At 46.4% G+C, this 27,943-nt stretch overlaps 1 protein-coding gene across 3 annotated transcripts in view; it reads left to right on the plus strand.

The window, feature by feature from the left end:
• Positions 1–27,943, plus strand: part of CAMKK2 (calcium/calmodulin dependent protein kinase kinase 2) — a 134,226-nt gene that overhangs the window by 16,215 nt on the left and 90,068 nt on the right. For all 3 annotated transcript variants that reach the window (XM_088449186.1, XM_088449187.1, XM_088449185.1), the window contains exon 2: positions 25,448–26,015. In XM_088449186.1, coding sequence (XP_088305312.1) covers positions 25,497–26,015 — 519 coding nt within the window. In that variant the 5' untranslated portion in view covers positions 25,448–25,496. The remainder of the gene's footprint in view (positions 1–25,447; positions 26,016–27,943) is intronic.

Below are 27,943 nucleotides of genomic sequence, written 5' to 3' on the forward strand. Positions count from 1 at the left end.
GATCTTGAAAACAGAAATAGAAGGAATAAAGTTAGTCTCATTGGTCTTTCAGAAACTGTTAAACCAAAGGACTTAATGCAACTGGTTTCCTGTCGGCTCCCACGTGAATTGGGCTACACTCTTCCAACTGGGTCCTTGCTTGTAGAACGGGTTTACTGTGTTGGTCCAGATTATTCCGATCAGCAAGGACGACCCCATGCGATCATTATGCAAATCCTTAATTACACAGATAAGGTTCTGCTCTTGGAGGCTTATAGGAAGCATTCAGGATCTTCACATTCTGGAGATCGGCTCCTCTTGTATCTGGACTTTTCATACATAGGAGGATAGTCAGTTGGTTGCGCCTGCAACTGTTACTAATGGGCACCCAACAAAGCAATTGAATTGCTGCTCCATTTGGGCGCAAATAGCTGCGGGAGCACATATTTCTGTTTGCACCCTCCTGAGGGGGTGAGCAAGAATGTGAGAAAAGTGCGTCGTTTGGGCACCCAACTGCGTGTCTCCCCATTTTCTCGCAGTGCAGTGGGCCTGACCTGCTTTGTAGACCTGTCTACGTAGCTGCGAGGGCCAATCTGAGTAACCTTAGGGTTACACAGATGACTGATGGTCTCGTAGAAGATCTGATCTGCCATGCCGCCAGGTGTCTGTTTCCATCAGGCGCCTCCTGAGGCATTAGCATATTAGTTGTACAGTATCGCACAGCTGATTCCCTGCTGCTGTGCAATATTGTATATTGTAAAACTTTGAATGCAGCCCTTTGTTATATATACAGTATTTCATGGTAATAGTGCTATTTTACATGACTCTTTCAATAAATATATTATACAAAAATAAAATAGGAGACAGAAGCAAAAGGGGCAGCAATAGGTAGAGACAGTAGAAATATGGGGTAGAGTAGGGAGAGACGGGAGGACTATGAGCAAGATTAGGGGAGACGGGAAAAATAGGGAAAAAATTAGGGGTAGATGGGAGGAATACAAGCAAGACTAGGAGGAGAGAGATGGAAAGGTGGAGGAAGAGAGAGGAAAAACTCTGCACAATAGCTTAGGTCCAAAATACTAATTGATTCATAAATACTTCCAAGGCTTATACATGATTACTCTATCCCAGAGGTTCCCAAACGCGGTCCTCAAGGCCTACGGTTTAGGTTTTAGAGATATCCATGGTTGAGCACAGGTGGTTAAATCAAATTGACTGAGGTACTAATTATGTCACTTGTGCTCATCCAAGGACATCTCTAAAACCCGAACTGTTGGCGAGCCTTGAGGACCGCGTTTAGGAACCTCTGCTCTATCCAAAAATGGGATTTTGGTACCTACCGGTAAATCCTTTTCTCTGATTCCACAGGGGACACTGGAGGTGCTTACGCTGGGGTATAGAGGCGTGGATAGCTGGAGCTGGCACTTTAAAATTTAGAAGTGTGAAGCTCCTCCCCCTCTATGCCCCACCAGCCCTCAGTTTAGAAAATGAAGACCGAGAGGAGGTGGAGAACAAGCGGAGTGAAAGGAGAGAAGAACACACAATAACTAAATCATACAACATACAGAACAAAACCGAACAGGCAGGCATAGAGCGCAGAGGTGGGCGTCCAGTGTCCCCTGTGGAATCAGAGAAAAGGATTTACCGGTAGGTACCAAAATTCCATTTTCTCTTTCATCCACTAGGGGACACTGGAGGTGCTTACGCTGGGGACGTCCTAAAGTTATCCCCACGGACGGGAGTGCTCTGTGGCGCCTGCAAAACTAGGCGGCCAAAACGGGACGCCGAAGAGGCAAACGTATCAAATTTGTAAAAGTTGACAAACGTGTGAACTGAAGACCAAGTGGCCGCACGACACAATTGTGACGTAGATGCTCCTCTACCGGCCGCCCATGACGCACCCACAGAACGTGTGGAATGAGCCGAAATTGACGAAGGAGGCCGACGGTTAGCACTAACATAAGCTTGATGAATAGTCAGCTGGATCCAACGTGCTAAAGTCTGCTTAGACGCTGGCCAACCCCTCCGAACCGCATCATAGAGGACAAAAAGTGACTCCGACTTACGAAGGGAAGCAGTCCTGTCAACATAGATGCAGAGAGCCCTAACCACATCCAAGGTAGAAGAACCAGAGTCCTCCACTAATGATGGTACCACAATAGGCTGATTGATATGGAAAGCCGACACGACCTTAGGAAGGAAGGCGGCTATCGTCCGGAGTTCCGCTCTATTCGCATGAAACACTAGGTAAGGTGGTTTATAGGAAAGAGCCCCCAATTCCGAAACCCTATGAGCCGAAGCGAGAGCCAGGAGGATTACCGTCTTCCAAGATAGGTACTTAAGATCAACCTCCTCCAAAGGTTCAAACATGGGCGACTGAAGGAACAGAAGAACTATATTAAGATCCCATGGATCAATTGGATGTACAAAAGGAGGTTGCACGCGCAAGACCCCTTGAAGAAACGTCTGCACCTCAGGAATGAGGGCCAATTTCCTTTGAAAGAAGATGGAAAGGGCAGAAACCTGCACCTTTAAGGTTCCCAGACGAAGGCCAGAATCCAGACCCATCTGAAGGAAAAGCAGAAACCGGGATAAGCGAAAGGTCCTAGATGGAAAATCCCGACTAGAACACCATGAGATATAAGCACGCCAGATGCGATGATAATGTGCAGCCGAAAATGGCTTCCTGGCGCGTAGCATGGTGGGAATAACCGCGTCTGGAATACCTCTATGTCTTAGGATATCGGTTTCAAGAGCCACCCCGTTAAACGTAGCTGCGCTAGGTTGGGGTGTATGAAAGGGCCCTGCAGTAGAAGATCCGGGCGCAGAGGAAGGGGCCAGGGATCCTGATAATAGGGACTGAAGGTCCGAGAACCAACTTCGGGGCCACGAGACTTACCGAGGCTGACTCCTGTTTTATTCTTTTTAGAAGACGAGGAAGAAGTGGAATCGGAGGGAAAAGGTAAATGAAGTCGTAGGTCCACGGACTTGTCAGAGCGTCTACTGCTTCCGCCTGCGGATCTCGAGTTCTTGACACGTATACTGGAAGCTGTCGATTCTATCGTGACGCCATGAGATCCACCTGAGGACATCCCCATCGACGTATCAGCGCGTTGAACATGTCTGGATGAAGCTTCCATTCCCCGGGATGGACATCCTGTCGATTTAGGTAATCTGCTTCCCAGTTGTCCACACCCGGAATGAATACCGCTGACAGGATTATTGACTGATTCTCGGCCCACCGGAGGATCCGAGCAACCTCTCGCATAGCCATGCGACTCCGAGTCCCTCCTTGGCGGTTGATGTAAGCGACAGCCGTCGCATTGTCGGACTGAACTCTTACCGAACGAGCCTTTAGCAACTCTGTTGCCTCTATCAGAGCATTGTAAATCACTGTTCCAACACATTTATGGGCCACCTCTGTTCTAGAGGGGACCATCGACCCTGAAAGTGATAATCGAAGACTACTGCGCCCCGTCCTCGAAGGCTGGCATCCGTGGTTATGATGATCCAGTCCCACATTCCGAAACGTTTTCCCGCTAACAGATTGCTGGATTGTGTCCATTTAAGGTATTATGTTCACTCCTGATGACCGAAGGAGAGCGATCATGACTGACATGAGTTTGGTGAAGATGCGGGGAGCCGAGGATAACCTGAACGGCGATGACCGAAATTGATAATGATCCTTCAAAATGGCGAAACGCAGAAAAGCCTGGTGTGGTTCCCAAATGGGAACATGGAGATATGCGTCCTTGATATCCAGGGATAATAGGAACTCCCCTGGTTCCAAGCTCGCTATTACTGACTTTAGAGACTCCATCTTGAAACGATACATCTTCAGATACCGGTTCAAAGACTTCAGGTTTAAGATGGGCCTCACCGAGCCATCCGGCTTGGGTACTACAAACAGGTTTGAGTAAAACCCCATACCTCGTTGAAGTTCTGTAACTGGAACTATCACAGAAGATACTACTAGAGACTGGATAGCCTCCTGTAGAACCTTGGCTGTTTCTGCCTGTATTGGCAGACTTGTAGTGAAGAACCGAGGTGGAGGGGAGGTCTCGAAATCTATTCGGTACCCCAGGGTAATTAGTCTTCGGATCCATGGTTCTGTAGAAGTCTGGTTCCAAACTTGTTGAAATCTTTGCAGGCGGCCTCCCACTGCAGATGGTCCCAGGTGGGACGGAAGACCATCATGCCACTTGTTTCTCAGCTGGTTTAGGCTCTGGTCTACGAGCAACCGTGTGTGGACGACCTCTACCTCTGCCACCTCTTGGTTGCGTGGGCGCACCTCTGGTCCTACCACGAAAGGAATATGGCGCCCGAAAGGAATTAAACGAAGGTCCCGTGTAAATTCTTCTGACGGGAGGAAGGAAGACTTACCCCCTGTGGCTTGGGATATCCATTTGTCTAATTCCGGCCCGAACAAATAATTCAAACTCCTGTGATGGAGGAATTATATCCTCAGGTAAATTGAGAGTCTTTCTGACCGCCAAAATTAAAGATTCCACCCCGGGAGAGGTGGACTCTAACTCCTGAGGATCGTCCTGTAAGGCAACCTCCAATTCCCCTTCTTCGGTATCCTCCATAGTAAGGAATTCTTCCTCCGACTCCTCTGACTGGATAACAGTCGTCAGAGTACGCTTAGGTCTCTGGTAGGAAGTGGAGGGTGCGGATGCCGCAGTGCCCATAACCTGTACCAAGGTGTCTAGAGACTTGGTTAGCCCCGCCACCCAGGGAGGTTGAGTGCACTGACACCCCAGTATTACTCACAGCCTTGCCAGGGATGTAGACAGGAGAATCAGCCTTCTGCATGTGCCTGAAAACTACCTGTAGTGGAGAGATGCAGGCAAACAACAGGTTAAACGCAGCCCCCACACTGCTCTAACAGCCACTGCCGCGTTAAATAGATAGGGAGCCTGCGCTATTAGGCTCCGCCCCCTTTCTCCTCAAGTCCGAGGGACTGGAAAATGGCCACCACGCTGCAGTCATAACCTCCCCCACGCACTAGCCCTGCTGAGAAGGAGCCGCTAGTCGCGCTCATCAGCGGGGAGAGGGGATAAGCATAAACATTGAGCAGCGCTTATAGCACTGTCTGAATTCAGCGCTGGCGGCGGGGCAGGAGTCGGGGAAAGTGCAAGTGATCTGTAATCACTGCGCTCCCCTGGACGGCTCTTCTGAACAGCACTTCTCCTCCCTGCTTCCTGGAGACAGTCTGTGCTGTGTGTGTGTGCGGCATTAAGGAGCTGTCAGATGCTTTTGGTGAAGCACTGCACACTCCTTCCTGTAACCCAGGAGGTTAACAGGGTGCCAGTAACCCGGACCCCACTTTTATAGAGGTGGCGAAGGGTACTTGAAATATAATGTAAAAGATGTTTTAAAATAATAAACAAAAAATAAATAATAGTGTAAAATAAAAGAAATAAATAATTATGTGACCTGCTGGAGCACAGCAGTTTGTGACCAGCTCCGACGGCACATTTTCTAAACTGAGGGCTGGTGGAGCATAGAGGGGGAGGAGCTTCACACTTCTAAATTTTAAAGTGCCAGCTCCAGCTATCCACGCCTCTATACCCCAGCGTAAGCACCTCCAGTGTCCCCTAGTGGATGAAAGAGAAAGGTGCATTGTATAAAATAAAAAACGCAGGAAGGCCATAAACCACCAGTTAATATGCTATTACTTGTAATATATAAAGCTGTATATAAATTGTAATGTGTTGTCAAAGCTGTGCTACCACCTGCGCAAAAGATTATATTAATGCAGTTACCATTAGCCATAGCCAAGGGCCCCTGCCAGTTCTATGGCACAGGTCTGGGCCGGCCAACCAATTTAGTTAACCAACTTTGGTTCATGATTGGTTCTCCTTCTTATTTACTGTAAAAGTAAAGGCCCCCCATATACGGTGCAATTAAAAGTTGGTAAGATGTGTTGTACGATTGCTCTTGAAATTTTTCCCTTGAAATTTTTCATAAGATATGGTCAAATGATGTACGATTGATCATTACGATCATAGGATAAGATGCATAGAAGTGTATCACATTGTACTCCAAAGATCGTAGATCTCTCTGCAAAACCATCTGATCTGCGATCCAACTAGAGGACGGCAGGGACGCGCATCGGGGTCGCAGAACACACAAAAAAACACCTATTTTCATTAGGGGTGAGCGGGTTCGGTTTTACTCGGTTTTACCCGGATCTTTTTATTGGCTATCGCCGAACATGTGTTTTGGATAGCGAATAAAATCGAGCCAAATTTGCGGTAAAGTGGCGATAAGAACCGAGTAAAACCGAACCCGCTCACCCCTAATTTTCATAAGATTGGTCTATACAACCTGTTGAAACTGTCGGGTAAATAATCGTACCGTGTATGGGCACCTTCACAGAGATGCTCCAGATGTTCGCTGTGAGTTCTAAACAGAGAGATGTGGGCAAGTACTTATGAATGTACTTGGTGCACATTTCATACCACTTGCATAAGTCTCTGTGCCTTAGTAGTTTTGTAAATTACCTTAAGTATAACGACCATCTGGAAAATAATCCTTTCTTATGAATGAAGTACGTTTTCCCATTAATATTGGTCCACCGAAAGGTATCACTCAGATAAAGTAACCATCTTTATCCCAAATGCAGTGAACAAATGACCCTTTGTGTTATCCTCCATAACGTATACCGTACAACATATATCGATGTGGTATTGGCATCTAGCTGCCTCCAGAGGAAAGAAGCAGGAACTAATGAACCTAATGAGGTAGTAAATAGATTGTAAGTGCCTTGGATTGCATTGCTTGTAGCTAACTAACAGTTAAAACAAAATTTGTTTAGCCAATGACTGTGTTCTGTACATCGGCTACATCTGTAATTAGCTCAATGAAATGGTGTTTTATGTCTAGTTGTAAACTGTCACATATCTGTAAATATATTGGGGTAACTAAGAATGGTTAGGTAAAATCAGCCTAAATTTGTTAACAACTCGGCTCTGGATTCTGTCTTTTGATATCTGCGGTTATGGTATGAACAGATGCACTTTGTACAGTTGTTTGTTTCCCAGCAGTTCTAGCCAGAAGTGCTATTGGACCCCCTTGATGCATTCAGGGAACTAACTTAGCAGTTAATGGAAGTATGTTTATTTTGTTATTTGGCAGCGATCCTAAAAGAGCCTGTGTGAGGAGCCATGGAAAAACTTACTTTCCAGGGGGAGCAGAATGCACTAACTCATCATCATGGAAAAGCCCTAGATTAACAGCGATATGAAACTGCAGCAACTGTGCTGGCACTATTTTTGATCAGTCCCATGTTTTGATATACCTGCATAGATAGACTAAGCAATCAATTTATATTCATGTAGCAGAATTAATACTTTTTATTAGATGGCTTGGATTAGTGAAATGGTCTTTTCTTGACCATACATGCACTGACCAATTAGTTGAAATACAATTACGTAGACCAATCGTAGCTAAACCTGTGTACCTATTGTAGCTTATGATAAGAACAGTGCTTGTATTCATACCAGCATACATCACACAGGTACCTGCATTGTTAAAGTCAAGTTCTTTTGTGCAAAATTGGAGGAAAGAAATCATAAGCACACCTGTGTCCAGATGACCTCGCCTCACAGATTATTTTAGATCCCACTGGATCTTGGAAGAACATGCCAGTACCTGCCGGTTATTGAATCCGTTCACTGTGAGGTGGGCGTGTAACTTGCTGCCACCACCAAGCTCCTACACTGGCATTTGGAACCGTTTACTTCAACCGAGGCTCCTATACTGGCACCTGGAACCACTTCTCCCAGGCTTCTACGCCGGCACCTGGAACTGCTTACTTCTGGGTATGTGTGTGCACTGTGCACACTGCTTTAACACTTCTTGGATGGTATCAACTAACTTCCACTGGTCCCCCACCATGGACCAGTCTCTGCAGGGTAGCTGGCAGAGGGCTTTAGCTTGCAGACACTAGGCTCAATCCAGAACAGCCAGGGAACGGAGTAGTGTTTTGCATTATTCTAGTTGTCACAGTATACAAGCAGATACATCATCTTAAGGCAAGATGTTTATTGCTCAATGTCTTGAAAAAGACAATTCCTCCACAGCATACAGGTATTTGTCAGAAGTACAGGTTTTTATCAGAGTCCGGTGATATACATTTTCAGAGCACACAGGCCACTCTCTTTTTCTTGTTCAACTGCACAATACTACAGTTAAGACTACCCTGGGTGTTTAACCAGTGAAGACTACCCTGGGCTGCTTAACCAGTGAAGCTATGTGCACTAAGTTTGCATTCACACAGTTAACTTTGTCCATTATGGACAGTGGGGAGTGGTCACTGAGACCACCTGAAAAGATAATCACCTCCCAGGTTACGGCACATCTGTGGGAGGGGGATGGTTCCCTCCAAAACTTACTTCCAGGATTCGGCTGGGGGACTTTGCCACCTCTTCTACCCATCTGGTCTCCAGGAAAAAACAGACAAGATCCCCAACCAGCAGTCTCCTTGTCATCAAGTGTGAGCTCTTTGTAGCTCTAAGAAAATAATTAGCTGGCTTCTAAACCTTTTTTTACATTAAATAAATAGATAGACATAGAGCTGAATTAAGGAGGGGGGGGAGCGCAAGTAACCCCCTAGACCCGTAGACAACATTGTGGTCGGCTCCAGCAGTGCTGCTGCTGTGTGCTGAACAGTACAGTGTATGAGAAGGTGTAGTGGGCATATTAATGCAGTCTGGGGGTGGGGTGCATTAATGTTATCTATGGAGGTGTATTAATATGATGGGTATATTACTGCCATCTAGGGGGTGGGGCTGTAGTAATACTGGGCCTGATTCAGAGGTAGTTGGATCTGCAGTCGCAGCCACTACTGCATTTTTGTGCTAATGCTGCAGTCGGTTAGCATCTTATTGAGACACCCACCGGCTGCAATGCAAATTGCCGATGTGCGCATTAAGATACACCATCAATCGAACATCGACTTCACCAGCAGACATTGGAGAAACCTTATGGTTGCTCAGAATGTCTGGTGCCAGTGAAACTGCGTCTTTCGACACAGCACTGACACCAACATGCCCACCGCCATTAACCCGCCCAGGAACACCTACCAAAATGGCATTGATCTCTGTGCAATTCCAATATGCGTCCTCCGGCAGTAACCATAGCAGCACCCACCTCGGAATCAGGCTTACTCTGTGGGGTGAGGGGTACAGTAATACCATCTGGGAGCAGATAAGGCAATTGGGCTCCCTTATGCATATTGAAACCTGATGCTAAGTCCCACTCTATTTTACCAATGTCATGTCATGGCTTTTCACCCTGATATGGGACATTAAAATTATTATTATTTTTTTCAAATGGTGTGCTGGCTGGATCCTATACAGGTAGTGGTTAATATATATTGCACTTTCTACTGCCTAGCACCCACAAGCTATTTTATGGATGTTTTGTGTGCGGTTCAATACTATTGATATATATATATACAGTACCAGTCAAAAGCTTGGACACACCTTCTCATTCAATGGTTTTTGTTTATTTAAATTATTTTCAACATAGTAGATTATTACTGAAGACATCAAAACTATAGAACGCATATGGAATTATGTTGTAAACAAAACAGTATTAAACAAATCAAAATATGTTTTATATTTTAGATTCCTAAAAGTAGCCCCCTTTTGCTTGGATGGCAGCTTTGCACACTCTTGGCATTCTCTCAGCTTCATGAGGTAGTCTCCTGGAATGTTTTTGAATTGCCAGGTGTGCTTTGTCAAGAGTCAATCTGTGGAATTACTTGCCTTCTTAATGTCTTTGACACCATCAGTTGTGTTGTGCAGAGGTAGGGTTAGTACACAGTGGACACCACTATTTGACTACTGTTGTAATCCATATTATGGCACCAACCACTCAACTCAGTAAAGAGAAACAACAGTCCATCATTACTTTAAGACATGAAGGTTAGTCGATACGGAAAATTTCAAGAACTTTGAATGTATCTTCAAGTGCAGTTGCAAATACCATGAAATGCTATGATGAAACTGGCTCTCATGAGGACCGCCCCAGGAAAGGAAGACCAAGAGTTACCTCTGCTGCAGAGGATAAGTTCATTAGAGTTACCAGCCTCAGAAACCGCTACTTAACAGCACCTCAGATTAGAGACCACATAAAGCCTTCACAGAGTTCAAGTAGCAGACAAATCTCAACATCAACTCTTCAGAGGAGACTGCGTGAATCAGGCCTTCATGGTCGTATTGCTGCGAAGAAGCCACTACTGAGGATGAACAACAAGAAGAAGAGAATTGTTTGAGCCAAGAAACACAAGGAATGGACATTAGACCAGTGGAATCTGTACTTTGGTCTGATGAGCCCAAAATATAAGATTTTTGGTTCCAAACGCCGTGTCTTTGTGAGACGCAGAGAAGGTGAGCGGATTGGTTTCTGCATGTGTGGTTCCCACTGTAAAGCATGGAGGAGGAGGTGTGATGGTGTGGGGGTGCTTTGCTGGTGACACTGTTGGTGATTTATTCAAAATTCAAGGCACACTTAATTTGTTTTTCAACAAGACAATGGCCCTCATTCAGAGCCGTTCGCTATTTGCGGTCGTTCGTTTAAAAACAAGGGGTGGCTATTCAAATGATCCGTACGCACATTGCAGTCTGTTCACACCTCTAAGTCTGAACGAACGAGCAAAACATACGCTCGTTTATTTGTTAAAAACGCCCCCTGGCCGCACGCATCCTACGTCATGTCCGCTATTTATTAGATTAATCGAGTACATCGACCAGCGTATGAACTGCTCACTATTCTTGTGGTTGGTGTTTGCTACCACAAATTTGCGAGCAGTTCTGGCTCTAAAATAACCCAGTGACGTGGTCAATGACGCTGCTGTTTTAAATATACACACCCATAAAACGCCCGTTTTGACCTTTAAGCACGCCTGCGTTCGGATCTCCACTCCCCATTTTCAAGCACCTTCCCCTGTTACCACCCACATACGCCTCATTCTGTCACTCAAAATAGCAGGCACTCGCTATATAGCGTACAAACGATTTTCGGCCGCACTGACTGGTTCGCGCATGCGTACTAAAAAGCGTACGCATGCGCAGATGTGCAAACATCGCTCGGAACGAGCGTACTGCCGCTAACGAGCGGCTCTGAATGAGGGCCAATGACCCCAATCACACCTCCAGGCTATGTAAGAGCTACTTGACCAAGAAGGAAAGTGAGTGCTGCGTTAGATGACTTGGCCTCCACAATCACCCGACCTAAACCCAATTGAGCAGGTTTGGGATGAGTTGGACCGCAGAGTGAAGGAAAAGCAGCCAACAAGTGCTCAGCACCTCTGGGAACTCCTTCAAGATTGTTGGAAAACCATTCAACATAATTCCATGTGTGTTCTTTCATAGTTTTGATGTCTTCAGTATTAGTCTACTATGTTGAAAATAATTTAAATAAACAAAAAACATTGAATGAGAAGGTGTGTCCAAACTTTTGACTTGTACTATGTATGTATGTATATATAATACCAGTCCCAGCGCTGACACTCTAAACCCTTTCAGTTCTGGCGGTACTGGGAGCTACTCTCCCAGTCCCCAACGCACTGCTGCAGTCACAGTTGCTGGCACTTTGCACAGGGCTCTCCCTCCTGTAACCTGGTTAGTACTGGGGCTCGCCAACCCACTGCCTCGCCACAGTCACGGCGGTGACCGAGGCTGTGGTGCCTAACATAACCGCATGGCGCCGGTAAAGCATTTGAAATTGGCACCCTGTGTCTGAATTGTCCATTTTAAGATGACACCATGGCGTGAGGGTTAACCCCTTCAGTGCCACGGCCACCATTTTTTTTAAAACGTGTGCCGGGTCTCCAGTCACAACACCTATCTCTGGAATTCAACAATATGTCTTCAGAAAGCCAAGAATGTTTTTGGTATTGTGATACTGTCATCATATCCCCGCAGTGGCATACAGGTCGATCATATACCATCCTCTTATAGTGCCTGGAATGTTTTTTTTATATGTAATATATACTTTATATCATAATCCGTATAATCATTTTTAATTTTTTTTTTTTACAATCAGATAGATGTGTACTTTTATCTACTGTTGAAACATTTTCTTTCCGGAGCTAGTCCTGCCCGCAAGACAAAAAAAAATCTTCCTTACACAAATCAACTGTACCTAGACTGGAGTGTTTTTTTTTGTGCCAAACCACAGCTGTGTCGCAAATATAACTTTGGACTCGCCATGTTACTTCATTTCTGCAAGTGTGCCTAGATTTACTCAGGGAAGCATAAGTTGCGGAGGATAGGATTTGGGCGAAATAAAATAATTCCTTGTGAAATATGACGTAGGTGCACTGGTTTATGTTGTGGTGTGAAATTATTGTATTTAAAGTGGCCATTTCCCACCATGCAAAAGGACTTGAATATGTCACCAGGTCATAGTTGGTGGCGATCGGATCTTATGCTATACTTTTTATGTGAAAAAAAAACAGTGCAGTGCGCTATGTAAAATAAGTAATATGTAAAATGTATTTGTCATTTTATATGTTTATATGTTGTGATAGAAGCACTGGAGAAGTTTGGAATGGCTTCTATGTGTGTCCCAGATTCCTGTTCTATGTGTTGTAAAACCCCCAGGAGAAGTCTGTTTGAAAAAACAGACTAGAAATGTCGGCTTTGGTGAAAAGCCGGAATGGGTCCTGGGAGTGTGGATGTGAGGAGAGGGAGGGCTCCATCCAAAGGCCACTCCAGGTGTTGGGCCTTTCAGCGTGGTAGCATGCTCATTAGGGCTTGCACCTGGAAATGGCTGATATAAGCTGGGTTTAGTTGTGGCTGAGAGTCTCACACCTGGGAGAGCAGGCCCGCAGGCTAGCTTGCTCTGAGATACTGTTTGATGCAAACCTGTAAGTACTGTGGACATGAACTTGTTTAGTGTTCTGTTAGTGAGGGAACCTACCGTCTAGTTATAGCTCAGACGGGCTAGGATTTTGTTTATGTTTTGTTCTATTTATGAAGACTGGCTCCGACCAGCTTGCACGAGAACCCCTGAACTGTGTCCTGTTTCTCCGGCTGCTCTGTGTGTAAAGAGGGAGTCCGTCTACCCCAGGAGAGGGACCCCTATCCTGACTGTGTCACAATGGGAAATGGTATGAATTACTGTCGGACGCAAGTTCAAATCCCGACAGCGGCTGCCCGACATGGGTGAAAATCCCGATCGTCACCAGGTAAGTATTTACCAACCTAACCTCCCCCCCCTAACCCTCCTTAGGGGTGCCTAACCCTAACCTTCCCCCCAGTGCCTAACCCTAATCCCCCCTCTAAGTGCCTAAACCTAACCCCCCCCTTCCCCGTCGTATAAACCTAAGTCCCCGGGGGGGGTGCCTAACCCTAAGTCCCCATCGGGGGTGCCTAACCCTAACCCTCCCTTCCCCTAGCCTAACCCTAACCTCCCGGGGGGAGTTCCTAACTCTAAGTCCCTCCCCCCCTGGGAGCCCTAAACCTAACCCTCATCCCCGCGGCTGTCCGCCGCGGCGCCCGGCATCACTTTGATCGGGAAGTCGGGCGCTGGTCTCCCGGCGTCGGTAAAATGACAGGCGTCTAGATTTAGACGCCTGTCATTTAACCCTCACCGGGATAAAGCAGTCGGGAAGCCGGCCGTCGGGATTACATCCACTGGCTTCCCGACTGCATACCTCACATTGTCTAATGTTTATTGTTGTTGTACCGCTTGTCTTTTGCAGACTTTTGAGTAGGTCACTTGTCTGTTGTCTCTCATCCAAACAATAAAATGTTCTTTTTTAAAAAAAATAAAAAAAAATAATACAGTTTAAATAAAATGAATTTGTGAACAAAAGAGTAAATAAAAAATAACTAATTATTATTTCATGAAGCTCTAAATAAGGCGGAACGAGCAGTATTTTAGAGTCAGAGGAGGTTAGGTTTTGACGTTCTTCTACAGTGCACCTCTAAAAGGATTTTGCTGTCTCCGTACATGTAGGTGCATTTTTGCTTTGTTGAGGCCTCTTCTTAGTGCTAAGACGAGGCAGTACCTGGAAGAGCACCGGACACACATAATTGTGGCACAGTACAAAACCGAGGTTCTTTGAGGTGCTCCTCGAGAGGGGTTGGGTATGAAATCCCGGCTGTCCGGATGCCACTGTTCAAAATACCGACAGCTGCATCCCGACAGCCAGAATCCCTACACCCATAGGATCTAAAGGTAAGTATTTTCCCTACCCTAACCCCTAACCCTCCCTCCCCGGTGCCTAAACCTAACCCCCCCTTCCTAGTGCCTAAACCTAACCTCCCCCTGCCTGCACCCTAATACTAACTCTCCTTCCACAGTGCATAACCCTAACCCTCCCCCTAATACCTAACCCCGCTAGCTAACACTAACCTCCCCCTAACACCCCTATACTTGATGCCGACGGTTGGGATACTGGTGCCGGGATCCCGACCTGTTGGGATTTTGGCGCCGGTATATGGACCGTCAGCATCCAACACGCCGAGATGTTGACTACATCCCCCTCGGGAGTACTTTGTGAATGGCTTTGAGTATATGTCAATTAAACATTAAGAATTCTAGGAAGAAATAGCTATTTACAGTGTAGAGTGTAATAAATGTCCCCTTTTCTAGATGTTTATATATGTGTCTAGGCTGGGAATTGTCCCCTGATCTTTAGTTTGGGAGGGTATATTGTACCGCCTTGCGTATAATATGTGAAACTACACTGTATTGACTGTTTCTTTGTGTGTTCAGTGCTGTTCTGATAGAACTGCGTCTTCATTAGTGATATATTCCTATTTCGTAGCTAATTGCAGACTGGACTCACATTGCTTAGCAAAAAATGATCCACTTGCGAATACAAATCTGCCACAATAGCTAACTAGCGGCTCAAACCCATACCCCCAACATTTGAAAGAGGCTCCAGTCAAAGTACTTGGTGGCGGGGTGCCAGTTAATACAGGGATGGACATAACACACAGGTTTTATTATTAGGCTGCCTTTCATTGATTTGTCCGTTTGATAAAGTTAGGAAATTTGCATGATGGTCTCTGTAATCGTAGAGCGAGGCTTAGTGCATCGTGGTGATAAGCTCCTAAACCTACACCAAACTACAACTCCCAGCAGCATGCGGTAATCGTACTCCTCCTTTCCCTCAGGTCTACTGATCATCAGGTAGGTGGTGTGCCAGGCTACTCCAGATGCCCCTGAGGGGGCAACATTCAGTGATTTAGTGGTGCCAAAATTAAATTCTATTTTGGCCCCCAACCTAAACACCTTGTGGAGCCGCTGGTCATCCAAAATCTCAAACCCAAACCTACACCATCGCCACCTGTAGTTAAAACAGCTCTCGTATTTCCTAAATTTCTTCATTATAACGAGCCATCAATGAAGCTAAGCCAATCATTATTTTAGGAGAAGTACAGAAAAGTTAATTTGATTATAGGGGAAGGTAATAAAGGGGTATGTGGTTGGACTTTGTAGATCTGTTAGTTACAGTTTTGCAAAGTGCACCTCTAAATATTTTAGCATTCTGAGACATTAATGTGACCTGGATGTACCATTGAGGCACTGATGTGATAGACCAATGCGTTATGCGATACTGTACCAGTGTGCTTCATATATTACAGCCACAGTTCTATAATATACATTGAAGGTGTCATCCAAGAAGCTGTTAATTATCCATGATGATTTTAATTAAAAAGATTGACTGTACCTACAAAACGGATTCAGTATGAATTACCGCCGGTTGCGTGGTTCAAATCCCGACAGCGGCAGGCCGACAAGAATGAAAATCCCGATGGTCCCCAGGTAAGTACTTACTAACCTATTCTACACCCTAACCCTCAGGGGTGCCTAACCCAGGGCTTGAATTTTTTTTCTAAAATCTAGGAGCCACAATGGAAGTGTATAGCCAGATCACCGTCCCCTCCCCAAAAAAAATTACAGGAGTGATTTGAGGAGCACAGCTCTGTGTGTTATGCAACTGTTATACACACTATACTAGTCCACAAAATGGTTGCAGTAGAATGGATATAGTAACATGGAGGCTCCCCTGCTCCACCCCCTTCCCTCCAGTAATAACGGACCACATTTCATAAAAACAATGGTGACAGAAAGTACAACAGAACCCCCCTCCCCTCATGGTCACACCACTTTCCCTCTGAAGCCGCTCCGCAATCCCTGGCCACGCATAGACCCTATTAACGGGGAGCTCTATGCAGCCAGAGATAGGCGACAGTAGACAGCCAGGACGTACATGAGGATCAGCGTAGACTGAGACAGACAGCATGGGTCAGCGCAGGATGGGACGGACATAGGCACAGCTGTCACTGCAGACGACACTCAACACATGCATTCCTGTGCATGAAATGAACGCCACAATACTATAGGCTTGAATCTCCAGGGGGGCTGATGAGGATCTGCTTACTCCCTCACTGCAAAGTCTGGTATCCAGGCAGCAAAATCTGGTATCCAGGCAGCAAAATCTGATAGCCATGGCTACCTGGCCCCTTGGATTTGTCAAGCCCTGGCCTAACCCTAATTTCCCCCCTAAGTGCCTAACCCTAATCCCGCCTTGAAGTGCCTAAACCTAACCTCCCCATCCCCGCCGCATAATCCTAAATCCCCCGGGGGGTGCCTAACCCTAACCTCCCCCCGGGGTTGCCTAACCCCCTCTTACCCTAGCCTAAACCTAACCTCCAGGGGGGTGCCTAACCCTAAATCCCCCCCAGGAACCCTAAACCTAACCCTCTCCCCCCGTGGCTGACCGCGCCCGTCGCCCAGCTTAACTTCAATCGGTAAGCCGGGTGTCGGTCTCCCGGCGTAGGGAAAATAACGCGTCAGGATTTTGATGCCTGTCATTTAAGCCTTGCTGGGATTATACAGTTGGGAAGCCGGCGGTCGGGATTCCAGCCATCGGCTTCCCGACTGTTTCCCCTACAAAACATGGGCAGTGGGGAAACAGCACTTTGATATTGGGAAACCAGGAGCATGTTCTATTGTCTGTAATTGCCAGTAGGTTAAAGCTGATCCATGATGGTAACTCTTCTTTATATATATGAACTGTATGTATTTTTCATAAAGAATGCTGCATACAAGTAGGGCACACAGATTAGACCTCCGTACTGCTATGTGCATGTGTCTGGTAGAGCTTTTTACCCAACAGAATTATGGGTATGTACAATGTGTTTGCATATTGTGTGCGGCTTTCCAGAGCTTGTTGGCTTCTATATCCATGCCACTAATTAACACTTGAAATCTGCTAGGTGCACTCAGGCTGCCTTTATGCATCAGAATAATTTTCCTCTTAATTGTTATTCATGCAGAATGTATTTGCATTTAATATTATCATACCTGAGAAAAGGAAATTAAAGCTTCCTTACAGATTGTTCTGTCTCCCCCGTCTCAATGATCTAATGTTACTTGAATGTTAAGAACATTTAGGTGCTTTACAGTAAAAGAGAATTGTAGCCATCCTTATGGCAAATGGGTTATTTTTTATGACTTTGTTTTTCATTTTACATATAATACTGTTTAATATTGTTTGTTTCATTTACATAAAGGAACAGTGCAATGAAATGTTTTCATTAATCATTACTTTTGAGTACATGATTTGAAAGGATAACATTTTATGTTATTAGTAAATATGTGATTTAGCCACAGAAACACGATTTAGAGCGATTTTAAATCAACCGTTAGTAAATATACCCCCCCCCAGGGGGTGATTTAGAGGTGGACACAGTTACTGTAGCGGTTGGGAGTTTTGTCGCAATTGCTTTGTCTTTATGCTAATGACATACCGATAGGCATCCTGTTGAGACACCCACCGGCTGCAGCAACAATCAGCCGATGAGTGTACATAGCTGCAGACAGAGGGCCTGATTCAGATTCGGTCGCAAGCGCTGAGCGCTTGCAACCGGGTCGATGGTGGCCCACAGCGCATGCGCAGGACGGAGCTGGCACTCCGGGTCTCACACCAAAGGGGACGAGCTGTCGATGTTGAGTGACAGCTCGCCCCCTTTGGTGGGGGGGCCGGGGGGGTGGCTGCCCAAACGGAGGCGTTCCCGAGGGAACGCTTGCCATTTGGGGGCGGCCCCACTGACATCACGAGTGATGTCAGTGGAGAGCTTTCGGCTCTGTTAGAGTCGAAAGCTCTCTGGGGCTTGCGATGAACGAGACCCTACCACAAGGGTTTCGTCGCAAGCCCGATGGTCGCGATGGTCTTGACCATCGCGACCATCATCATGGCCGCTCGCTATAGCTGTGGCTGCTCCAAAAAAAAAAATCCCGGCCCTGATTCAGAGCGAGCGCTCTGTCAGAGCGAGCAGCTCTGAATCAGGCCCACAATGTCCGTGTGACCATGGCTGCCAGTGACCGTACAACTGCCAAATTTGCATGGATCTTACATGCAATTTCGATCGACGTCTCCCGGCGGTAAACACCGTGACGCGTGTGTCACGCGTCTCGGACACATGCGCAGAGGTAAAACATTGGGCTTGCCTGTGTCCACTTCTGAATCGCCCCATAATGTTTTGTCCTTTTACCAAAACAATTAATTGTACCAATAGCGCACACTAACATGAGAAGTTTTAGCATTTTGTAAAATTTTAAATGTGGAATTAACATTTTGTAATACAATAGTACTGATTATTACTATCAGTATTCTCCCCACTTTTATTTCTCGGGGCATACACCCGGCAAAATTCCCATGCTGCCTGACACAGCCGGAAAGTGGTGCTGCACTGATGTTTCATTTAGTGACATACATCATATAGAAACGTCAGCGTAGCACAGATTATTGGCTGTGTCAGACTGGAGAGCAGATCTCTCCCCCAGTATAAAAGGAATAGAGCTGTTGCCAGAGGGAAGTCGCAGATGAACACTGAGAGTTGACTGCCTGCGTCTACTCTGTGCAAATCAGCAGCCGCCTGTCTGTTACTAGGGGGCCTTCTGTGTAGCCAGCATGTGGGGCAGTATGATAGTGACCGGCTTTCTGGCTGCACCCTCAAGGTCGGCACAGGGGGGATATGGAGATACATGAGGGGTGGTACGGGGCATGATGCGGCATAGCAGTCCGTGTGGGAGTGTGGGAGGGGTGCTTGTGCTATTGCGTCATCGTGGCCACGCCTCCACTATACAGTGCATAGATTTCCAGCATTGTACAGCAGGGGGCTGGCTACAATGACACGATTCAGCATGAATCATGTCGTCTGCTGCCTGGACCACCTACTTCACCCAGTAAGTAGGTGGCTGGGGGAGGGTGACTCATGGCTCCGGGATACTTGCCCGGTTTTCCAGGAGGCTGGGAGCGCCACCCGGTTTTCGGGAGCCTCCCAGCCGTGTTCTGAGAGTATGCAAGTATGGGGTTGGCACACTAAATAATGTGATGCTGATTTCACTAGAGGGACCAGATCTTATAGACGTTCAATTATGAAAAAGTTGCAGACAACTCGGTCTCTAAGAAAAAGAACTAATATATAATATGTTAATCTCGAGTTTGAATCAATATATAATCAGGATTTCAACTTTTCATTATTTGGAAGGCCCCCACACGGCTGGCAAATATTTTTGGGGAGAACAGTACTATTCTTATTTTCTTATTCAGGGTCCATAGGGCTCCAAAGGGAGACCTTGGGGTGTAGGTGGTGGTTGAGGACCGGGCACCACACAGTTAAAGCTTTCAGCTCCCAGGATGCACTGGTCCAACCCCCTATACCCCGCCCCCAAGCCAGAGGCACCTCAGTTTTGTCGGTGCCCTGCCGGAGTCGGGTCACCATTATGCAGTGGGCTGCTTAGGCAGCCCAAAAAGCTTTTGATTTGATTTTTTTTTTTATGTTTCCTGCTGAGCACGCAGCAACAGACTGTCCACAGGACATCTGCGCTGCCGCTCCATCACCTCTCCGGGCGCCGCAACGCCAGCTTCGACCAGGGATTTCGTCGGGAATCCTGGGGTCCCTGCTAGCCGGCCCCGCGGACGGACCCAGACTGCAGCCCAGAAGCAAGGGGACAGGTAAGGCGGGTCATTGCTTGCGGTGACCCGCGGATGGCACTCATACCTCTGGTCTCAGGGGATAGACCGAAGGCGCTGAGAGTGAACACAGGCTTTTTCCAAAGTGATCCACTAGACCACCAGGGTACAGATGGAGTGGGAATCCAGCATCCTGGTGGTTAAAAATCAGCATGGGGTTGTCAGCTTTTCCCATTAAAGCGGTCCCTCAGCTCAGGGCGCCATTTCTCTGAGGTCTCGCTTCCCTGAACTGCTCTCCTCCACCGACCATGCCCCTTCAGAAGTCTCTGGCAGTCATTTTCTCCAGGCTCAGCCACAGCTCTCTCAGGGAAACGCAGGGTCCGTTCCCCCTACATACCTCTCCCTGGCGTTAGGTTAGGTAGCGCTGAAGCCTACCAGATGTTGAGTCACTGACCACAGAATGTGTGTGAAACTCACCCTGGTTTCCATTCTAAAGTAGTTACTAGTTTCCACATTAATGAGGAAATTGTAGTCCCGGCCTTGCAATCACCAGAACTATCGGCAGGTGAGGCTTCCTTGGATGTGGTCCGTGCCCTCAGGGTATACGTGGACCGTACCAGTTCTCTTCGGAGATCAGACTCCTTATTTGTGCTCTATGGATTTCACAATAAGGGATGGCCAGCCAACAAACAGACATTGGCTAGATGGCTTTGCATAACTATCTCACAGGCTTACACGCAGGCAGACCTTCCTGTACGGCTACTGTTACTGCTCATTCTACTCGCTCTGTGGGTCCTTCGTGGGCAGCTTGCCGTGGCGCCTCTGCTGAACAGCTTTGTAAGGCGGCCACGTGGTCCTCTGTCATACATTTCTGAGGTTTTTATACCTTTGATACATTTTCCTCTCAGGATGCTTCATTGAGTGCCAGGTTCTCCTCTCAGCTCAGGAGCGTCCCCACCCTTAAATGTCTGCTTTGGGACATCCCCAAGGTCTCCCTGTGGAGCCCTATGGACCCTGAAGAAGAAAATGAGAGTTATAGTAAAACTTACCTTTGTTAACTTTCTTTCTTCGAAGTCCATAGGGTCCACAGGGCACCCACCCTGACGCACCTGGCTTCATATGGGTTATGTTTATGGTCTCCGGTTTCCCGTCTCCTTCTAAGTGAGAGTGTAATTCTTGTGTGTACTAGCCTTGCTTCTCTCTTCTCCACCTCCGGCCTTTGGCTTGTCAGGAACTGAGGTGACTCTGGCATGGGGGCGGGGTATAGGAGGTTGGACCAGTGCATCCTAGGAGCTGAAAGCTTTAACTGTGTGGTGCCCGGTCCTCAACCACCACCTACCCCAAGGTCTCCCTGTGGACCCTATGGACTTCGAAGAAAGAGAGCTAACAAAGGTAAGTTTTACCATAACTCTCATTATTCACATTTACTTATATAGCTCCATCATATTCCATTGATTTTTACAATTGGGACAAAGACAATAATAAAACAATACTGTGTAATAACAGACAGACGGAGAGGTAAGAGGGCCCTGGTTGCAGGCTTACACTCTGTAAGATAATAGTAGTTTATACACAAAGTTAAACGGCACATATTGTCCCAGTCAGACTGCAAAAGTAAAAGTGCTTAGTGAGCTATACACAGCAATGTTATGGTGTGTACACACATTACGAAATCTATGAACGATATAAAAGATATCGTTCAACGATATATCGTTCATATCGTATTTTTATTCAGTGAACGACCAACAATGCGCGTTCCCGCATGAATAACGATATCTATGATCATCCATACATGAAGGCCAACTTGCACGATATCGTCAACTTTGCCTGTTCAAAGATGTGGCAGGATGACTTCACTGAAAGATATCTTTGAACGATATCTTTCAAAGGGGATGTAGTGATGAGCGGCCGCCGGTCTCAAGTCTCAATGCCGACAGCGGAATCCCGGCAAGAGATGTAACATAGGCGTTGAAATACCGACACCAGAACGCCGAGGACACCAGCCCGTACGAAGGTAAGTCCGGGGTGCTCTTAGCGGTTGCCGCGCGGGGTGGGGGGGGTTAGTATTAGGGAGTCTAGCGAGGTCAGCGTTAGGTTTGGTAGGGGCAGATTAGGGTTAAGCACCACCAGACGAGGTTCGGTTCAGGCACCCCCCCGGGAGGGTTAGGTTCAAGGTGCGGGGATGGGGTATAATGTTTAGGCACCCCTGGGGGGGAAGTTAGGTGGGGGGCATGGGATGGTTAGTATACTTACCTACCCCAGTTGGGATCTCCTCATGTCAGGCATCCGCTGTCGGGATTTGAACAGCCACCAGCATTTCAATCCTATTCCCTTTCAAAGAGATCTTTCAAGTCGTTGGTGGTACAGATCGTACCGTGTATATGCAGCTTAAGTCTGAGGATCAGAGAGTATAAAAAAAGAAGCCCATGTAAGTTTTGTGTGTAGCAGGGGGGAATAGCTTAGGGGAGTAAAGTGAGTAGTTTAGAAATTTTATAGACTTGCCTGATGTTGTGAATTTTCAGGGAACACTTGAAGGTTTTGAAACTAGAGGAGTTCTTAATTCGGATTACTGTTAGTGTCTGAAAAGCACCAAACAGCAGGTAGGTGTAACCCAAAGTTCCGGGGGACTTAAGACTGGGGAGGGGGGCCCTAAAGAGCAAAATTTGGGATGCAGTGATTAGGTCCTCATGCACAAGCTTTCGGTGCGCACAGGAAAAGGAGGGATTGTCACATATCACATCTCCATGTCATGTCACACTGGGGGCATGCACATCGCTACCCCGGCTGCTTGGCTGTCCCCAGCCTCACGCACAAAAGGACACTGCAAAATGGGACTGTCCTGGGTAGTATGCATACTTAGTCACACACTTAGGGCCTGGTTCAGAGGTGGTAATGCAACGCGTCTGTGTCTTTATGCTACTGCTGCAGCTGATGGGATTCGTATAGAAACGCCCACTTTGCATAATTAGTCGCATCATTGGATGCACATTGTTCACATCATTGGACATTAGAGCAGCCCTATGGTTACTGAGTTTGTCCGTAGGAACATGGCCGCTGATACCAGTGCAACTGCAAAAAAAGACACAGTTGCTGGCCGCGATAAGCCCGCATCTATCTCGCCACACCACTCTTACCACCCAGGAACGCCCACTGAAACTGTCTCTGCGTCCAAATTCGTTCTACATGTCCCGGCGGTAGCTATCAGGACGCATTTTTCTGAACACTACAGTTTTGATTCCCCGCTCAAAAATATATTTTTACTGTTATGTGTGGGAGGAAATGGTGTAAGTTAAAAAAAATTACCTTTCAAACATTAGTTTTTCAGATGTTATCTGCTGTGGTCCAGCGATGAGGGTGGAGAGACATTTGGGTTATAATGCAAGATAGTATGTATAGTAACATGATAACAAATAAATAAACTTGCCTGTAGAACAGAGGTGTCCAAACTTTTCTTGGAGTGCCTTATTAAGAAAATTACTTTGAAAGTAGGGCCACAAATGTTTTATCACAGTTACGTTACCCTCCCAGCAATTAGGTTCTCTGCTTATAAAATCTTATTATAAGAAACACTAAAGCTAATACAAATATCTGCCCTAACATGCCTGCCCACTACTATATATATATATATTTATATTCCTTTCCAGGCCCCCCTACTAATGTATTTATATGCCTCCTCAGAGCCCCCTACTTATTTATTTATATACCTATCCAGAGGCCCCGTTATGTATTTATATGCCTGCCCAAAGCCCCCCTTATCTATTTATATTCCTCCCCAGAGCCCCCTACTTATTTATTTATATACCTATCCAGAGGGCCCATTATGTATTTATATGCCTACACAAAGCCCCCCTTATCTATTTATATTCCTCCCCAGAGCCCCCCACTTATGTATTTATATTCCTCCCCAGAGCCCCCCACTTATGTATGTATATGCCTGCCCAAAGCCCCCTTATCTATTTATATTCCTCCCCAGAGCCCCCACTTATGTATTTACATGCCTGCCCAGAGCCCCCCCACTTATGTATTTATATGCCTACCCAGAGACCCACACTCAGGTGTATTTTTCAGTCAAAACCCCAAGTTAGGGGTATATGATATCCCAGGGACCCCACTTGGGGGTATATGCCATATCAGGTCCCCACTTCTCTGCTGGGGGTATATTCCATCCCAGAGCTCCCTTCCTGAGGATGTATATATCACAGCCCCGAGGTCCCTGCAGGGGGTATATGCCGGCCTAGAATTCCAGCCCTGAGCTCCTCTCCTGCTGACTGAATGTCCTCCTCTCTGTGGTATGCTCTTCTTTCTCTTCCGCCCGCTTCCGCACTGAAGCACTCTGTGTCCGCGCTATTACACTGACTGGGCTCCGTCACGTGCAGCTTGAGAGATACTTTTCTCGAAAGTGCCGACCCTATCTGCTGCTCCAGAGTCCGGCTCGTGGCCCCGGTGTTAGAATGTACCAGCATCCTGTGTTTTTGTGGGAACGGTTTGAAATCACCCACATGCGAGTTCTAATTTGGACAGGTTTCCACAGCATTTCTTCTCTTACAGGCCGGTTGCTGTAGATTACATCTAACCAAAGCTGCTGAATGTATTGTAAGCACATATTTTAGATTATCAACCTACGTATTACTGACTACATAGAATACAAAAATAAAATAAAAAACATTTTGGTGACATTGGGCTCGATTCAGGTCCAGACACTATTGTGGGGCTTAACGCAATTTTCCGATTATTGGAAAACTTGCCATGTACAGGACCTGTTCTGGGTATGTGCAGAACGGGTCCTGCAATCTCACTCTCTGATCATCCAGTCATGCTGCGGCATTTGGGGGGCATGTTGCCCCCCTCAGTGGATGCAGATATCCTGGCCTCGCAGGCTGCCAGCCTGAGTAAGCTGCAGCTTACTCAGATTGGCCGGTTCTGCCGCATCGGTCGCAATGGTGACCCAAGGCAGCGCCTACAGACGCTGCTCTCGGATCGCAATTGATGTCAGGAATCTCTGCTTCCTATGGACACCATCTGAATTATTTTAATATTTGCTAGACGGTATTGCACAGCCGCTTCCTTGAGGCTAAGCCAAACCGTCTGGACCTGAATCAGACCCAATAAGTGAACCCATAATAGCTTTTAGATCTTAGCTTGTTGAGTGTACTGCACGCTTTGCTAATGAAAGCTGCTGATTGATTGGTATACGTCAAAGTACATTTATGGAATTTGCATCATGGTACTAAGGATCCCATTTATCAACAATGCATAACCCCTTTAACGCTCGCTAAAGGGGTTATGTCATCCTTTCTTTATTCAACAAACAGCGGTAATCTAAGATTACTGCTGTTTGTCACTGCATCACTCTCGCCATCTTTACATACGAAATGGAAAAATCCATTGGTATTGTTAATTAAATGGGGCCCCTAATTAGCGTTTTGGCCTTATTGCATTGGGAAATAGATTGTTTTGTATGCAACTTCTTGACTGAAACTAAGATTAATGTTATGTTTCTTATGTTTATAGGTTCCAATGTGATCACATTAAGTTAGTGCGTGAAGCTTGGTTGTACACCATGTCATCATGCGTGTCCAAGAGGGCTTCTTCTGAGAGGTCCATCCTGCAAGATGACCATGAAACAAGTCAGCCTCACATTGTCTGCAGCTTCTCAGCGCTGAGTTTAGACATAGGAATGGAATCGCTTATCGTGGTCACAGAGTATGAATCTAGTATTTCTGAGAGGGAGCATGGCCAGAATGGGCAGACAGGACCTCAGGAAGGAGACCTCCAAGAGAACTGCAATGAAGGACCTGATTTTCATAGACTTACTGAAAGTGGGTGTATGACAGATAACACTGAAGGGCTTACAAAGGATATTATCGATCAGAGAAGCAAACTCAACATGTCCAATAGAAAACTTTCACTTCAAGAACGTTCCCCATCTACTCAGTCTCCAAACGATAATTTAGCCATGAATGGACGATATATTTACCCATCTCTTCCATATTCTCCTGTGACTTCACCACAATCTTCTCCACGTTTGCCACGGAGACCAACAATAGAGTCTCACCGAGTTTCCATTACGGGTTTTCAGGTAAACATATTTCCATTTTACAGAATTGTCAAAATGTTAACAAGTAGTTTTGGAAACAACACAATCCAGGACATAGGGTAAATGTAATAGGATCCGTTTTAATTGTGAGACAAACGCAGACCTTCTCGCACATTTAAAGGTCCGAGTTTGTCCCACAACTCAAAGGTCTGAGTCTGTCCCACAACTTGCCAAATGTAATAGCCTGCGAACTTGTGAATTCTAGTAATGCGAGTCTGTGCGAGTTTTCCCCTATGTAAATTCGGACCAAGGCCAGAATTATACAGAAGCCTTCACAGATCCGTGAAGGCTTCTGTGTGTAAAGAAATAGTGAACAGTAAAAATTATTTTAAAAAATCATGTACACACACACACACACGCCCCAGGCTCTGTTGAGTCTGTCCTGGTTCTTAAAATACCGGGGAAAAAATGTGTAGGGTTCCCCTGTTTTTTATGAACCAGCACCAGCCTCTGTTGAGCCTGTCCTGTTTGTTGAAATATACCTGACCACTAGTCAGCCCAGGCCAGGGATCCCTGTGGAGGTGGGGATTCCCCCAATAAAGGGGTTCACCTTCTCCAGGCCACACCAGGCCTGGGCTGATAGCAGAGGGCTATCGCCGACACCCCTGAGTGGTGGGTGCCGGTTTGATTTTATAAATGTGTGTAAAAAATAGAATGAATAATATTGTCTTTTTCTGGAGAACTAGAGGTCCCAGCTAGGGAATGGACTCAGGATGCCGGTGCTTGGGATCCCGGCGGTCAAAATCCTGATGCCGGCATCCCAACAGGGATAGGATACCGACACCTGTCGGGAAGTTATCCTAACCCTCCCCCTCTCCCTACCTTAACCCTAACGTTCCCTCCCTGTTGCATAAACCTAACCCCCCCCCTAGTGCCTAAACCTATCTCTCCTTCCCTGCACCCTAGACCTAACCCTCCCCTTAGTGCCTAACTCTAACCCTCCCTCAACCCCGCTACTTACCTTCCTGGTGGTCGGGATGCCGGCGCAGGGGTTCTGACAGGTGACAGATTCCGACAGGTGATATTCTACCTGAGCTGTTTCTCCTTGGCACCGTCCTCAACGTTGTGTCTCACTGCTCTGCTTCTGCATCCTAACTCTGTCAGTCTCTACACTGGTACCTAATTCCACATAATTTAACTCCTCACCCTCTCCTACATAGTTGTCATACACTCCTAACCCCTCATATCCGTCTTTATTGCACTCCACACTCTCACCTGCCTTCTTTTCTCTGTCAGTGTCCGGCACCTCTGATCACATCCCACTCATGACTCAAAGACTTCCTCCTTAATGCTCCCCACCTATGAAATACACTTCAACTCCCAAACAGACTCTCCACCAGCCTTCAAAGTTGTAAACCCTCCATAAGAACCTACCTGTACAATAAAGTCTACCAGTCTCCCACCTGATTCCATCCTTGCTGAGCCAGGCTCCCTCTTTCTCACTTTTAGCGAGTTGTATCAAGCCTTGGAGAGAGATAAAATGGAGAAGTTGCCTAAGGCAACCAAACAGCTTCTAAATGTCATTTATCTAACACAGTCTTTAAAATGAAAGTCAGAAGCTGATTGGTTGCTTTGGGCAACCACTCCACTTTATCACTCTCCAAGTCTAGATACATCTCCCCTTTTGTTTTGCTCCACCCCCCTTGTCTCAGACTTACCCTCCCCGTTAAATTGTAAAATCACCCCACTCATCCACATGTGCCTCATTTCATCATGCCTCTTTCATGTTCTGTGTAATACTTGTTTTTTACCTTCCTTATTATGTATTATGTTCAGTATTATACTCAATTTCCTACTCTTCTCGCATTTATGCTTATTGAATGTCCTTTATTTTGCCTATTGGTCTTTTGCGTCTTTGTAGTATACTTTACTTCCCTATTGTACGTTGAGCCTATTTTTGTTACGCCTTA

The sequence above is a fragment of the Taudactylus pleione genome, unplaced genomic scaffold (genome assembly GCF_031769625.1).
Source record: "Taudactylus pleione unplaced genomic scaffold, aTauple2 ptg000479l, whole genome shotgun sequence".
NCBI lineage: Eukaryota > Metazoa > Chordata > Amphibia > Anura > Myobatrachidae > Taudactylus > Taudactylus pleione.